Here is a 16541-nt window from a genome sequence, read left to right as displayed (position 1 = left end):
CCTGGGTGCATGCGTCACCTGTGCAGATGTCTGGCTTGTATGGATTCTGGGGAGTTGAACCTGGGTCCTTAGGCTTCTCAGGTAAGTGCCTTAACCGCTAAGCTAGCTCTCTAGCCCCCCCCCTTTTAAATTTTGTGCCCCAGATTGTTTTTTTTTCTTTTGGTTTTTCGAGGTAGGGTCTCACTCTGGCCCAGGCTGACCTGGAATTCACTATGTAGTCTCAGGATGGTCTCGAACTCATGGCAATCCACCTACCTCTGCTTCCCAAGTGCTGGGATTAAAGGTGTGTGCCACCACGTCCAGCTTGCCCCAGATTTTTAATGCCAGGAAAAAAATGTCAGAGTTTGAAGCGAGAGAGAGAAAGAAACGTCCGCACTCTGAGCAAGGGGGGAGGGGAGACTTTAAGGGTTTTCAGGGCTAGAAGAAGGAAAAATACATTGCAAAGATGGGGTCCTCCGTGGGATGTGTGGGACTTGAGGGGGCAGGTTGAACACTTGCGACTGAACGTGATACTCAAGTTTATGTGGCCAGCTCATCTGGACTACCTACTGAGCTCTGAGTGAATGAAGCTTGGAATGTCATCTCGGCCCAGGGCCACAGGTGGGGCAAGTAAGCCTTAGCCAATTTCTAGAATAGATCATCAGAACAAATGCTGGGGGTCAGGGTAGGGGTGGAAAGGAAAGACAGCTTATTTTGAAATCTAGCAAGTTCAATCCTAGAAGCCACATATAGCTGGGTGTGGTGACACAAGCTTATGACCCCAGTGCTGGGGAGATAGAGGCAGATCCATGCAGCATACCTACACAGCCACACAAAAGAAGACATTGATTTCCCCACCACGAGGCAGGGTCCCCATTGTCTCTGCTTGAATGGAGCTGAGTTGTGACATGGTGGCCTCTGAGGACAGGTCTGAAAGGCCAACAGAGCATTCCCTGGTTGCTTTCTGGGGATGCGTGTCTTGGGAGACTTTTTTTGTTTTCTCTCTCAAGGTAAGGTCTCACTTTAGCCCAGGCTGACCTGGATTTCACTATGCAGTCTCAGGGTGGTCTTGAACTCATGGCGATCCTCCTACCTCTGCCTCCCAAGTGCTGGGATTAAAGGCATGCGCCACCACGCCCGGCTCATCTTGGGAGTTTTGACCCTCCAGTAAGAAGTGCTGTGTGGAGGTCACCACACTGGACAGACCATGGAGGTGACCACCTAGGCACATGTGCTTTTGTGCACGAGCGCGTGCGCACACATACACACACACACACACACACACAGAGGTCCTATCCCGAGGTAGGAGGGCATGAGCATCCCTCAGGAGAGACCAGCTCCAGACAGGACCCAGCAGAACAGAGGAACCCTTCCTTGCTCAGCCTGTAGCTCCTGAAGCCGAAAAACCATGGGCTGTGTGAAGAATAGGAGATTGAAAATGGCTAGGCAGTTTAGGATAACAGGGACCTCAAAGTGAATAGATTTTTTTTTCCCTTCGTTAAAAGTAGGAAATCTCTTTGAGCCTTTAAATTTGAATTTGGGTTTTTCCATCATCTCTTTCTCTCCTGAAAAAAAATTACACCTTCCAAGAAAGATTCCTGAAAAGCTTTTCCCCTTTCCCAGAAGGGATGACTCAGAAGGTATCATGGTGCTGGAAAGAAGTGACCACAGTGCTCAGTACTGCAATATCTGTATCACACCTCCCAAGGCTCAGGGTCTAATGCGGAAGAGGTGGTGGAAAGAATATAAGAGCCAAAGGAAGGGTAGGACTCCTTACAACATGCTCCTTTCAGACACAAAGTGGCCTGGATGGATATCCATGACCTCACAGTGCCTGACACTACCTGCACAAGACCATCATAAGAGGAGGGAAAGATCATGACATCAAAATTAAAAGAGAGACTGATTGAGATGGGGAGGGGATATGATGGAGAATGGAGTCTCAAAGGGGAAAGTGGGGGGGGAAGGGAGGGTATTACCATGGGGTATTTTTTTAAAATATTTTATTTATTTATTTGAGAGCGACAGACAGAGAGAAAGCTAGATAGAGGGAGAGAGAGAGAGAATGGGCGCCCAGGGCTTCCAGCCTCTGCAAACGAACTCCAGACGCATGCGCCCCCTTGTGCATCTGGCTAACGTGGGACCTAGGGAACCGAGCCTCGAACCGGGGTCCTTAGGCTTCACAGGCGAGCGCTTAACCGCTAAGCCATCTCTCCAGCCCACCATGGGTTTTTTTTTTATAATCATGGAAGTTGTTAATAAAAATTTGAAGAAAAAAAAGAATTTGGGGCTAAACTCCAGAGTTCCAGAAAGCCAGTTCTGTGAGCCCTTTCTGACTCAGTTGTTTTCATGGTGGTGTGTGTGTTGGCGGGGGGGGGATGACTTGCTCAGTACCCTCCTTCCTCATTGTTTGTGATGCCATCCAGACAGAACCTTCCGTGAGCCTCAGCTTCCACCCTCCCTATGGTCACCTCTGCAAAGAGTGAGCTGCCAGTGCTGGGACACTTTTCTTGTAGCCAAGAAGGGCTGGAGGGATGGCTTAGCCCTCAAGGCGCTTGCCTGCAAAGCCTAAGAACTGCTGCTCGAATGTCCGGGACCCACGTGAGCCAGACGCAGTGATGTAAGCACACCATGTCACCCATGTGCACAAGGGGGCACATGTGTCGAGTTCGTTCTCAGCAGGTTGAAGGTCATGGCGTGCCCATTCTCTCTTTCTGCCTTTATCTCACTCTGTCTCAAAATAAATAAGTAATTTGTTTTAAAGTCTGACAGTTAAGGGCTGCGAGAAGCCTGTTTCAAGGCAATGACAGGCAGAGGAGGTATTTCTTTGTGGAAATGACTGCTTTTTGGGGTGGGGGTAGGGTCTTACTCTAGCCCATGCTGACCTGGAATTCACTACGTAGTTCCAGGCTGGCCTTGAACTCACACCGTACCCTTACCTCTGCCTCCCGAGTGTCACCACGCCCAGCCTAACTGCTCTTTTGTGATCAGCATGGGAAATCAGTGCATGCAACATGTTTGTGGCATTCCGTTCAAGTCTACAGGTTTTATTTTTATTTTTATTTATCGCAAGGAGGGAGAGAAAGAGAGAGAGAGAGAGCAAGCGAGCAAGCCATGGACTTCCCACCATGACGGACTGAAATCTCTGAGGTGACAAGCTCAAGGAGAGAATTCCTCTCTTTTGTTTGTTTCTGCACGTATTTGATCATGGTGATAAGAAAGCTAACTCACATCACACATGGGGACTTGTTTCCCTCTCCTCTGCCAATTCCTCTGCCAACCTGTCTATTTTTAAAAAGATTTTATTTTTATTTATTTATTAGAGACAGAGAAAGGGAGGGAGGGAGGGAGGGAGGGAGGGAGAGAGAGGGAGAGAGAGAGAGAGAGAGAGAGAGAGAGAGAGAGAGAGAGAGAGAGAGAGAGAGAGAATGGGTGCACCAGGGCCTCCAGCCACTGCAGACGAACTCCGGACGTGTGCACCCCCTTGTACATCTGGCTAACGTGGGTCCTGGGGAATCGAACCTGGGTCCTTTGGCTTTGCAGGCAAATGCCTTAACCACTAAGCCATCCCTCCAGCCCTAAAAATATTTATTTATTGATTGATTTATTTATTTTTAGAGAGAGATAAAAGAGATTGAATGGGTGCTCTGTGGCCTGTAGCCACTGCAAACAAACTTCAGATGCATGCATCACTTTGTGCCTCTGGCTTTACGTGGGTCCTGGAGAATCGAACCCTGGTCATTAGGCTTTGCAGGCGTGCTAACTGCTGAGCCATCTCTCCAGCTCCCAACCTGTCCATTTTGATCTTATTTATTTATTTATTTGGCTTTTCAAGGTAGGGTCTCACTCTAACCCAGGACTATGTTCTCTCAGGCTGATCTTGAACTCACCGTGATCCTCCTACCTCAGCCTCCTGAGTGTGAGTGCTGGATTAAAGGCGCGCACCACCTCTGGATTATTAAAAAATAAAAGCTCCTTGTGCCAGGTGTGGGGCTATGTGCCTGTAGTCTTAGCACCGGAGAGGAGGATCCCAGGGACTTGTGGCTAGGTTGTCTGGACAAATCAGTGAGCTACAGATTCAGTGAGCGACCGTGTCACAGTAAACAAGGTGGAGGGGCTGGGGAGATCGGTCAGCAGTTAAAGGCACTTGCTTGCAAAGTCTGTGGGCTTGGGTTCAATTCCCAAGCCATGTGCAGAAGCCAGAAGTGGCACAAGTGTCTGGTGTTTGTTTGCAATAGCCAGTGGCCCTGGTGGTGCTTCCCCCCACCCCCCACATGCACATTTATTTTGTGTTTTGCTTTTGTTTTTCAAGGTGAGGTCTCGCTCTAGCTCAGGCTGACCTGGAACTCACTATGTAGTCTCAGGGTGGCCTCGAACTCACGGCGCTCCTCCTACCTCTGCCTCTTGAGTGCTGGGATTAAAGGTGTGCGCCACCATGCCCGGCTTCATACACAATTTTTTAAAATTAAAAAAAATAAAGTGGGGAGTAATAGACACTTGACATCAACCTCTGGCTTCCAAAGGCATGTACACATGTACACACATGTACATACCCACACACACATGAACACATACACACACAGAAACTTCTCTTTGCTCAATCACAGCATGTTTCTGGGGAGATGATCCATGCTTTTTAGTTAGGTTTCCAAGCTGGTCTGGGACCACAGCCTCTCTTTCCAGTACCTTTATTTTTTTTCCCTGACAATTGGAAGTTTGTGGTTTAAAGGCTTTCTTTTATTTTCCTGCCCCCACCCCCAAAGTATCATTACTCTTCCCTCTCCAGAACACTCTTTTGGGTGGAAGATAACATAGCTTCTCTTGATTAGCTGGAAGAGTGGTGTGGGAGTATGGAGGAAGGGATTTATAGAGAACTAGTGAGCTGTTGAATCCAAGCTCATTGCCTGGCAGTTGTCATGGGAACCTATACCAACCTCGCAGCTAGGGACCGGACTGCCAGCTCCTAGCCTTTTCCACTCAGAGTGGCTTGTCTCCATGTCACCTCATCCGCAGGCCTTGTGTGTTGTGGGATGCTGAGTGGCCCTCCTGGCTTCTACCCATTTGATGCCATCAACACCCTCCCCCCACCCTACACACACCATGGTAAAAATCAAAAATGCCTCCAGGCATGGGCAGAGGTCCCCTGCGATGCAAAATCCCCTTCGGCTGAGAAGCACCATTGAGATGAGCGTTTCACACTTGGTTTGATTGGAGATGGGGTTCTGTTGCACTAATTTGGAAACCATCGGCTCGCATGAATTCTAATTTTCCAATTTAAGTCCCAGAGATGGAAATATCCTCAGAAAAACAAACCCTTTGCCTGACTGCCTTCCTCCCCTTATCTCGTGTTCTGCAGGTCTCTCCTCCTCCTGGCTGGCTGCTTCCCCCAAAGCCCCTCCCTAGTATCTCGCCAGACTCCCCGCTTCCTTCCAGCCTCTGAGCACGTTCCCTTCCCGCTCCTGGGACATGGCAGTGTGTAGATTCTCAAGCCAGACCGCCTGGCTCAGTCTCGTTCCATCATTCCCAAACTATATGGCCTTGGTCAAATCACTTGACTTTGCTGAGCCTTTGTTTGCCTGACACAAAATGGGTGGGGGGGAGGCGAGAATAAGAGTATCTGTGGGCTGGAGAGATGGCTTAGCGAGTAAGGGGCTTGCCTGTGAAGTCAAAGGACCCAGGTTTGATTCCCCCAGAAGCCATGGAGTTTGTTTGCAGTGGCTGGAGGACCCGCGCATGCGCCATTCTTAGTTCCTGTAGTGTTTCATACTTTTTAAAATAAAATAATAATAATGCAGGGCGTGGTGGCACACGCCTTTAATCCCAGCCCTCGGGAGGCAGAGGTAGGAGGATCGCCATGAGTTCGAGGCCACCCTGAGACTACAGAGTGAATTCCATGTCAGCCTGGACTAGAGTGAAACCCTACCTCTGAAAAACAAAAACACATAAATAAAAACATAATAATAAAAAGAAAAATCTGTCTCTATCTTCCTCTTTCTCTCTCTCAAATAAAATAAAACAGTAAGAGTCTCCGCCTCTCAGGGTGCTGGTGGTGAGTCATGTTAACCCTGTGAAGCAGCTGGCACAAAGCCGGTGCTTAGCTGGCACCTAATGAAGACAGCTACTGTCCCCGCTGATGTCATTGTCACTGCTCGTTTCTCTTTCTTCTCCGCCAGTGCCTGGGCAGGCGGGGCCTTTCTTCCATGGACCCGAGACGTTGCGCGCCACAGTGATGGACTGTGACAATGTGGCCGACCCGTTCATTCTTCCTTCAGCTAACTGCTTGCGTGGCACCTAGTCTGCACCAGAAGCACCTGGAAAAGCCACGAAGGGAGACTTGGAGGTCACATCTTGGGGTGACACACATGCGTACTCCCTCCCCCTCCGGTCTCCCCCACCCAGGTGCTTGAGTGCTCCCATCATGGCCAGAGCTGTGATCACGATGGAGGGGGAGGAGCTGAGCCTGGCCTGCGCGGTCCAGTCCGGAGGGCCTGAATGGGGTCCCGAGGCGGACGGACGTCGTTCTGGGCAGTGAGCGGCAGGCAAACACTTGACAGCTTGGCTGTCTAGAACAAAATGTGTTCCGCAGCATTCGCCAATGGCTATGGTTGTCACTATGGTCAAGGTCAGGCTGCCCTGGTGACATCACTGCGTGTGAACTTGAAAGGAAGATGTTCCCCCACTGGTTCTTGGGGACAATGAGCAGTGGGTTGCATCACGGTGCCCGCTTTAGGCCTTCACATGGGGGAGAGAAGACAGCGAAAGCCAATTCGAATGTGACTCGGAGGCCAAGTCGCGTGCCTTAAGGAGCGGCTCTGGCCTGCTCACCGGGGCTCCTCCTCCAATGGACCGCAGGAGGAATTCTCTCAGCATTTACCATGAGCCTGATTCTGACTGCGCTCCAGGGATGCATTAAAAAAAGCCTGGGTGATGGTAACAGTTCTTGGTACTCTTCCCTTGGAAGGATGCCTAGGTTGGCCCAGTCATTAGCAACATGTCAACATTTCAAACTCACCTGGCCTTGGAAAGCCCCCAGGCAAGTCACTTCTGTTCACCTCATCTTATTGCAGGAGTCCCTACTCCTGGGAAGCTGGGGCACCCTGGCCCCATCTTTTGGAAAGCTCGTACTAACATGCTGATGGCTACTTAGGCTTCACCAGACACGCCCCTCAAGCCCAGCACCATGGAACATGCAATAGTGTCCCCCACCGAGTGACCTCTCTGTCCCCTTGGCTGACTGTTTGCTCCCCAGAGCCCCGTAGCAAATGTCTCCAGCACGCACGAAAATCGTCTGCCTTAACATGCTACAGTCTGCAGGGACTATATGCATTTCTATTCGAAATAGGGCTGCGAGGCCTTGCTCGGCTGGGGGGGGGGCCTCCATGCCCCCCCCGGAGATGAGATGTAAGGCAGGCTGGGATAAACACCCCATCATCTCTCCCTCCTCCACATTTACCTCCTGTTCAGGGGTCTTCCCTGCATGCCTGGCAGGCTGCAGGCTGTAAATCTGAGGGAAATAGTAAACTCACAAACATGATAAATAAACATGTTGCTTTTGCTGAGATGGATGTCAGTTCACCCTGCGATTCACAGCTCTCCTCGCTGCCGCCCGCACACTTTATTGCTTTGGGGGAAAGGCGGGGCCGGTTCCCCGAGTTACGATGATCAGCATTCTACCCTTGGCCCTCATCCCTCCCGCGCCCCCACCCCCAAGTCATGTAAACACGTCAGCATGGACCCAATCGTCTCTCCAGAAGGGGATGCATCTTGACAGATGTTTTCTCTGCGGACGGTTATTTATAGCGGGAGCTCTCAGGCACCAGGGGGCTTTTTGTCTCTTCCTCCTCCTTCGCATTTCTCCAAAAGTGAACATATTTTTGTTTCCCTGTTGGGCCAAAGTGCCAAATAAATGATTTCAATCTGCTCTCCTTTCCTTCCTCTCCCATTCCCTTCTTCCTTTTCCTTCTTCCTCTCTCCCTCCTTTCCTTCCCCTTCTCTCTTACTCTCCTCTCTCCCTGATTTCCCCTTCTCATTCTCCGTCCCCTCCCCTCTGCTGCCTCTCTATTCTGTCTCCTCTCCTCTTCACTCTCTCCTTTCTTGTTTTTTTAAATTATTTATTTATTTATTTGAGAGCGAAAGACACAGAGAGAAAGAAAGATAGAGGGAGAGAGAGAGAGAATGGGCGCGCCAGGGCTTCCAGCCTCTGTAAACGAACTCCAGACGCGTGCGCCCCCTTGTGCATCTGGCTAACGTGGGACCTGGGGAACCGAGCCTCGAACCGGGGTCCTTAGGCTTCACAGGCAAGCGCTTAACCGCTAAGCCATCTCATTCTCTCCTTTCTGTCTGCTCTTATCTCTTCACTCTCCCATCCTGTTCTCGATGTCTCTCCATTTTCTCTCTCCTTTGATCTCTTCCGCCGTCTTCCCCTCTGTCATTCTCTCTCCCCCTTTCTCTTCTACATTCTTCTACCTGTTTCCATCTACTAGAGAGTTCCAAGTTCCAACCCAGGTGTTGTTGCCAACATCTGCACCTCAAAGCAAATCACTTTTCTGAGCCTTTGCTCACCCTATCTCCCAGCCCCGGAAGTCCCCGACACCCCTGTTTCTCTCCTTCTTGAATTTATGAGGGAAACCTTATGGGGTATTTCTGTATCTTTCTCTAGAGCTCGCGCCACCCCCCCATACCTGCCAATGAGATTCACTCTTAGGGACAGGAAGCTTTATGACATTTTCCTTCACTCCCTCATTCCTTCCCCTGTGGTTTCCTTCAGTCAAAGATCCTCTTCCCAGGACTGCAGAGATGGTTTAGCGGCTAGGCGCTTGCCTGTGAAGCCTGAGGACCCTTATTCGAGGCTCGATTCCCCAGGACCCGCGTTAGCCAAATGCACAAGGGGCGCACGTGTCTGGAGTTTGTTTGCAGTGGCTGGAGGCCCTGGCGCACCCATTCTCTCTATCTGCCTCTTTCTTTCTCTGTCACTCTCAAATAAGTAAAAAAAGATCCTCTTCCTGTAAGCTGTTTAGGCCAAGGTCCCCTTTGTCTTCTTCCTGTCTCCACATCCAACAAGCTGTCCAGTCCTCTGGACTCTTCCCACAACTCCCCCCCCCACTCCATTTTATTTGCCCTCTCAGACTTTACACTCTCTATTTCCTATTTTTTACTGTTTCTGAAATGTCAGATACTAAGTTGGTGTTAGACTATTAGCCCTTTGTGATGGTGGGGGTGGTCACCACAGAAGCATTTATCCCAACCATCCATCTCTATTCATTCTCATGTTCCCTCTCTCTCTCCTTCCCTATCACTCTTCTCCCCTCCCTCCCTCTCTCCTCTTCCTGTAACAGCAAAGCAAAGGACAGGGCAGTGCAGCATGTGCTTGCAGATTCTGTTGCTAAGGAAACCACTTCCTTGGTTACCAGCACGGGTACCATTGTCTCAGTATGGATCCTGTAGAGTCACCCCCACTCTTCAGGATGGGGAGATGGGAGAGCAGGAATGGGGAGAGGGGGAGAGAGGGAAGGAGGGGGTAGTGATAGAGATATGCTTGCATAACAGAAACAACTATCAAGAGAGAGATTAAGATGGAAGGATGGAGAGAGGAAGTGGGAAAGAAAAGAGGCAAGGAGTACAATGACAGGGAAGAAAAGAGGCTGCTGGAGAAAAGCCACAATGAGAGAAACAGAGTGGGAGGAATAAAGGAAAACCAGCAAGAGAGGGAGGGTGAGGAGAAGGAGAACTATGGAAGGGAGAAGGGAAGGGGTCTGGCTAAGCAAGGAGGGTAGTTCAGGCAGGACCTCCCCAGTGTCCCTTCCACTTCTCCCCTCCCCTCCCACACTGTGTCCCTAAGAAGCTTGCAGATGCCTCTAGGGGGTAGCTGGAACAGTTTCCAACAACCAGGCTATTGTCCTTGAGTCCTAGAGCCACCGAGGGAGTGTAGCAAGATGCCAGCCTGATGTCCCAGCAGACAGACTTGCATGTCCTCTGCTCTGGAGACCACTGGGAACGACCGCTCTTCTTCCTGTCACCTTTCACAATGGAGAGGGCAGCAGCCGCAGCCCCACAGTGAATCTCTGTGGCTGGGACCAGTGCCTGCGGGACCCCGAACCCCTGAGTTCCTCTGCAAAGGGAGTTAGCGATCTCTGCTCTATCCACCTCCTGGGGCTGATCAGCAGTGACCTCCACAACCTTTGTTTCTTTGTCCAGCTACCATCTCCTGCTAAGCTTTCTGATCCCTTACAGACATCTGCTTGGTACCTGGCAATATGTAACACTGCCTGCCTGACCCCACAGGATCAGAATTCAGAGTCCTATCCAGTCTTATCCAGTCATCTCTCTCTCATCCCCACCCAGGTGTGCCAACCCCTTCCTGAGACCAGGCAAATCAGCTCTTTCTCAGGCTCCCCCGAGTCTGAGGGTAAAGCCCACCACAGTATGATTATTAATAGATCCTTACCAGGTGGGCAAGACCTCTTTTTGGCTTTTCAGCTTTCCTGAACTTCCAGGTCCCTCCTCTGGTAACCACCGCCCCCTCATCTCGGTCCTGTTGGGCCGAGATGGGGGGACGACCCCAACCCTTACTCCCTCGTGGGCTCCCTATCTCCTCCTGCCTTCCACGTGGCAGAGGCTCTCCCTGCACTTCTCTTTTCCTCTCTAAATCTAACAAAGCCTTTCAAAGTCTTACCGTCTGCTCTATGGATTTAATTCTATAAATTCATAACACAAGAACCCAGGGTACCCTGAATTTGTTGGCACATTGGCAAAGAACCCCCAAACCCCCCTTAGAAGAGCAGTACAGGGCACCTGCTCTGGAAAGGTGTGGAGTGCATGAGTGCTATCTTGGTTCTTTCTGAGTCTGACTCCCGGATGCTGAAAGAGAGGGCAGGCCAGCTACGTGCTGAATGGCTTCCCTCACTCCTGGGGCGGGGCTTGGGGAGGAAGACTCTGGTGACACAGTGGGACTTAGGTGAAAAGGAATCCGGCACATGGTTTCAGGACTCTTTCAGGGACCAGACGTTTCTTGATATGAAGTCAGTTCAGGGCTCAGGGCTAGGATTGCAGCTCTGTCCGTGGCCAGGCGACAAGAGATGTGGGCTCAGCAAAGCGGCGTCATCAGTATTTGTCCTGGGTCAGGTTAGGACTCAGTCTGTGACCCAGGCTAGAGTGTGGTCAGTGACTGAGGTCAATGCTCAGTATGTCTAAATCTTAGGACTCAGTCAATGTGGTAATAAAGGATCAGGGTGAGGCCATGATGGATCATGGATCAGTATATGCCTGTGATGTAGGCTCAGCCTGTAATCAGGATTTCGCTGAGGCCCAGGTCCAAGGATCTTGATTGGACTGTTGTCTGTGATAAGGCCAGAGTTAAATTAAGACTGGGGTCGCAGTACAGCCCAGATGAAAGCTCATTCTCTATGGTTCTATTTGCCAACACGACCTCAGCCCCCTCCCCCCAAATTAAGCCCCAACGTTGCCCTCAGTTCTGAAACAACCTCACATTCACCCTTGAGTGCCTTCCTGCCTTCCTCATCTCCATGACTCCAGGAGAAGTCCCTCTCTCCTTTTCTTTGGCCTGTCCCAGCTCCCCTCCTCCCTGATCCCCCCCTCCACATATATAAACAAAACCTTGTCCCTTCCTCTGCCTGGGAAGGTCGGTAGGTACAGGTACCAGTGTGAGGAGAAGCTAGGGTATGCTGAGGTTTGGAGACAGGGGTGTATCCCACCTATGGGAGGCTTTCCTAGGGCACACTGTCCACTTACGCTCAACACACAGTTACCCAAGACAGAGGTTTATGCAGAAAGCATGTCCTCCAAAAATAGGTAGCTTCATACTTGGATTTAAACACACACCACACACACACACACACACACACACATTAAAGAATTTCGACCAGGGCTGGAGGAATGGCTTAGCAGTTAAGGCGCTTGCCTGTGAAGCCTGAGAACTCGTTCCAATCTCCAGGTCCCACATAGCCAGATGCACACTGCTGCAGGCACCCAATGGGGCTCACATGACTGGAGTTCATTCGCAGTAGCTGAAAGCCCTGGACCACCCATTCTCTCTCGAAATAAATAATAAAAATATTCAACTACGATCACAACCACTGGTGAATGCAACCAACGCGGCAGAACCACACAGCCTTTCAGAGAGATGTGCCAGAGACTGCAGACACCCCAGCCCTACCTGGAACCCCGGCCCCCACCAAGAAGACAACCCGTCCGTGAACACTGCGCCATGTGGTCAAATTATCAACAAAACTCGCATTTAATGATAGGGTTGACCTGAGGAATCTTCAGACAGAAAGCTCGTGGCCACAGGTGACCACTGGTGGGAACTAGCCCGGGTCTTAGACCCAGAGTGTCCCAGGAGGAGCAGACCTCCTCACAGGAGGGGAAGCCAGGCCCTCTATTACTCTGTGAAAGAAGACTAGAAATTACTCCCCGGGGAAGAAACATGGTACAAAATACATTCAGAGCCCCCTGGCTGAGCCCTGGGGTGGCCCAAACCCGATGGAGGAGGGAACTGGAGAAGGGAAACAGATCAAGTCCTTGGGCCCTTCTTGTTGCACAGCCAGTGTCCAAGGGGCAGAATGTATTAGTCATATTCCTCTTAAAAAAATATATCTCTTTTCACGCGCCTTCTCCACAGTCCCTTGGCTAGCTGGGAAGCGTGTTCACTCGCACCCCAAGGCTGCACGAGGGGCTGCTCCAGACAGAAGAGCAAGGAGGCTGTGATTATGGCTTTTGTGTCTACACGGCGGGAGAGGTGCGGGTGTGTGCCGGGGGGAAGCCACAGGTATTGATGGTGGGGCAGACATGATCGATGCTGGACGCACGCACGCTTTGGAAAACATGATCAGTGGTGACTCAGGTCCTCGGAAACCCTTTGGTTTGGGGGTCCCAGCATCAGAAGAGCAACGACACAAAGGAGATGGGAAGCTGTTTGCCACCCCATTCCTAAGGGGTCCCTGGGGGACTGGCCCTGTTGGGCTACAAGCAAGGGGAGGGAGGCTGATGGTCGGGGAGGATAAGGGTGATATTTTGCGGGGGCTGAGGTGGGGAGTCTCTCTGACTTGAAGCACTCTTATTCTCTCACCTGCTAGTAGAGGACCCCCTGACTAGGGGTCAGGAGGGCAGAGTAAGAAATGTCTGGAACCCACCTGGCAGAGGTGGCATGTGGCCATCCTAATCAGTTCAATTCTTGTTGCCTGAGGGCCTTTGAAAGAGGGATCAAGGACCCCAAAGTCACCCGGCATAGGGAGCAAAGGGCAGGACTTGAGTCCTAGAGCGGGAAAGGTCACCAGTTTATCTCAAACAGTGACCTGGCGGCACCGCTGTCCGTCCCTTCCCCCATTACCTGCCCCAAACATCAGGCACCTAAGGCCATGGAGACATAGCTCATCCATCGGTCTTCCACACAAGCGGCCCCGCAGAACCAGTACTTGCTGGAGGGGAGGAGGGTGTCCCGCCGTCTCCAGCAGCCCCTCATTGCCCACATCAAGGTCGTCCCCCCCACTCCCAACCGAGGGGAGGCACCTGGCATGATCCCATGACAATGATGCCTCCAGTGATAGGGGACAGAGATAGGGATAAAGGGACGGAAGAAGGGTGCACGTGGCATGGACTGCCCAGATCAGACATCCTCAGGGGTAAGAGGCCAGGGCAGGGCCGAGGTGCCCAGCCATCTCCTTCCCTGGCTCCCCAGGAGACTGCTGAAGGACTGTCCCCAAGCTGGAGAGAGCGAGGCCAGCTCGGTGGGGGTCATGGGGGGGGGGAGGAGCGGGGTGTGGGGGTGTGTGTGGGGGGAGATGCCCCGTCCGCATCATCTGGGACAGTAGTCGTCGGGCACGCCGGTGAGGTTGCGGCTGCGCAGTGCCGCGTCCACCATCCTGATGTAGGCGGCGATGGTCCTGCGCATGTCGGCCGTGTAGGGGTCGTACTCGAGCTTGCGCAGCCCCGAGCGCTTGAAGTTGCCGTCCTTCTGGCTCTCCACGCACAGCAGCCGGTCCTCGCGGACGGCCACGCCCAGCAGGCTCACCATGCGGCCCAGCTGCACGAACAGGTCCCGCTTCAGGTCCTCAAAGTGCACCACCAGCACCTGCTTGCCGAACTTGAGCCAGTCCAGCGTGTGCGTGGCCCACCAGGGGGCGTAGTTCCTCACGAACTCCGGCCACTCTGCATGGGGAAGGGACAGCAGCGAGGGGGGGGGTGGTCAGCGACGCCCACTGCCCGCAGGGGACGCTGCCACCGCTCAGGCCGGGGTGACCCGGGGGGGGGGATACCTTCCTCATCCCTGAGCCCACCTGGGGCTGCATCACCACGCCATCACTCCTGCCTTCTCCCTAGGGGTTGTCTGGTGCAGGCTCACAGCTTTCCCATGACTAGGCCTTAAGGAAGAAGTGCCATGCTCCCATGCTACATAAATAGATGCTGCCATGATAGGTAAATCCGTAGCCATCGATAGGACGCAACAGCAGCATGCCACAGTGATGCGTGCGTTACATAGGACGCGATCCTACGCGTCACAAATATATATATGAAAGTATTTTATGGGCTGGAGAAACGGCTCAGCAGGTAAGGCGACCCAAGTTCGATTCCCTGGTGTCCAGGTAAAGCCAGATGCACAAAGCGTTGTGTGTGCATCTGGAGTTCATCTGCAGCGGCCGGGAGCCCTGGTGCGGCCATTCTCTCTCTGTGTGTCTCTCCTTCACTCTGCTTGCAAATCAATAGGGATATTTTTTAAAAAAAGCATATTATAATATGCAAGTTGTGCAATTTACACAAAGCACATTTAGGTTACATCATCTTTCTGTAATTATATTCATATAGCACAGATGTATGATTTACATTAATATATTAATTACCTGTTACAGCTGTATTGATTTTTTTTTTTTTTTTTTTGAGGTTGGGTTTCACTCTAGCCCTGGCTGACCTGGAATTCCCTACGCAGTATTATATATTGTGTTAATCTAAGTAGGTTAGTCGACTCAATCCTCACCACCTTATGAGGGAGGTATCATGATCCTCTGAAGAGGAAACTGGCAGAGCCCCTCAAGGTCACCCAGCTGAGCAGATCGTGAGTGACCTGACTGCCAGGTGTGGGCTTTGCCCTCAGAGACGGTATCTGCCTACGGGGTCACGACGGGCTGCTGTACCGAGTGCGTGGCTCGGGCATAACACAGTGGCGAGCCCTTGACTACAAGCAATGCTGTTAGCATGGTGACTTGAACTCAGCAGTTGCTCAACAAACATGACTCATCGATCCCAGGCAAGGAGTCATTTTCTCTGACACCCCAGGCTCAGGCAGGCCAAAGCCCTGATTCTTTCCTCGCATAACCACAGTACCAAGGCCCTGAGCGTAACCCCTACTGACATGCCAGTCTCCTGGGCAGGCTCTGGGCTGGTGGAAGGCGGGGCTCAGGCCGCACCATTCCTTCGGTTCCCTGTATCTCTCTCCTCTCTAGTCAACAGCCGTGCGCGATTTCTTCTTGCTGTCTTGTCTGACTGTTCCCTTACCATATGAAACGACAGGATGGCTTGTCACTTTCCTGGGAAGGGTGCCTTTGGGATTGTCTGACTTGAAGGACAGGTTATAGGGAGCACAGGGAACCCCTTGGGGAGAGCCCTAGAAGAGAGGTAGCCAGGCCCCCAAACAGGGAAGCTGCAGAAGGTGAAGGATGAGCAAGAGGTTTCCAGAACAGTCTCAGTTGTGAGGCCTTCTGGAGACTCACAGGGCAACCGTGGTGACGCTCTGTCCGTTTTATTTTTATTTTTGCAGGAAGGGTCTCACTCTAGCCCAGGCTGACCTGCAATTCACTATGTAGGCCCAGGTTGGCTTTGAACTCACAGTGATTCTCCTACCTCTACCTCGTGAGTGCTTGGATTAAAGGCGTGCGCCACCACGCCCGACAGCTCTAGCCTTTGCGTTAAGTTTTAAAAAATATATAATTAATTTATTTATTTGAGAGAAAGAAAGGGAGAGAGAGAAAGAAAGAGAGAGAAAGTGAAGGAGAGAATGAATGGGTGTACCAGGGCCTCTAGCCACTGCAAACAAACTCCAGATGCATGCACCTCTTTGTGCATCTGGCTTACGTGGGTCCTGAAGAATAGAACCGGGATCCTTTGGCTTTGCAGGCAAATGCCTTAACCATTAAGCCATCTCTCCAGCCCCCTGGCCCTTTTTTTTTTTTTGTTTTGCCTTTATGAGGGAGAGGGAGAAAGGAAAGATAGAATTGGCGCACCAGGGCCTCTAGCCACTGCAATCAAATTCCAGACACGTGTGCCACCTTGTGTGCACGTGTGACCTTGTGCCTTTGCATCACCTTATCTGGCTTACGTGGGATCTGTAGAGTTGAACATGGGTCCTTAGGTTTCGCAGGCAAGCGCCTTAATCGCTAAGCCGTCTCTCCAGCCTAGCTCTGACCTTTTGTTTTTCCTTAAGGGGCAACACTACCCAGAATCCTCACAGAGAGCAACTGAAGGTGGTGAGAACCTCCAAGCTAGGCTGGGGAACTTAAAAACTTGAAACCTAACCCTTTGCTGAGTGATGGCTACCTAGCATCTCATTGCATCCC

The 16541-nt window shown here is 51.6% G+C and overlaps 1 protein-coding gene across 1 annotated transcript in view; it reads right to left on the bottom strand.

Moving 5' to 3' along the window:
• Nucleotides 1–12213: 12213 nt before the first annotated feature.
• Nucleotides 12214–16541, bottom strand: part of Wscd2 (WSC domain containing 2) — a 116747-nt gene continuing 112419 nt past the window's right edge. Inside the window, exon 9 of the mRNA XM_004664097.2 lies at nucleotides 12214–14142. Coding sequence (XP_004664154.2) covers nucleotides 13790–14142 — 353 coding nt within the window. The 3' untranslated portion in view covers nucleotides 12214–13789. The remainder of the gene's footprint in view (nucleotides 14143–16541) is intronic.

The sequence above is a fragment of the Jaculus jaculus genome, chromosome 13 (genome assembly GCF_020740685.1).
Source record: "Jaculus jaculus isolate mJacJac1 chromosome 13, mJacJac1.mat.Y.cur, whole genome shotgun sequence".
NCBI classification, from domain to species: Eukaryota; Metazoa; Chordata; class Mammalia; order Rodentia; family Dipodidae; genus Jaculus; species Jaculus jaculus.
Note: the sequence above shows the minus strand (reverse complement) of the source record. Positions and strands in the feature narration are given on the sequence as shown.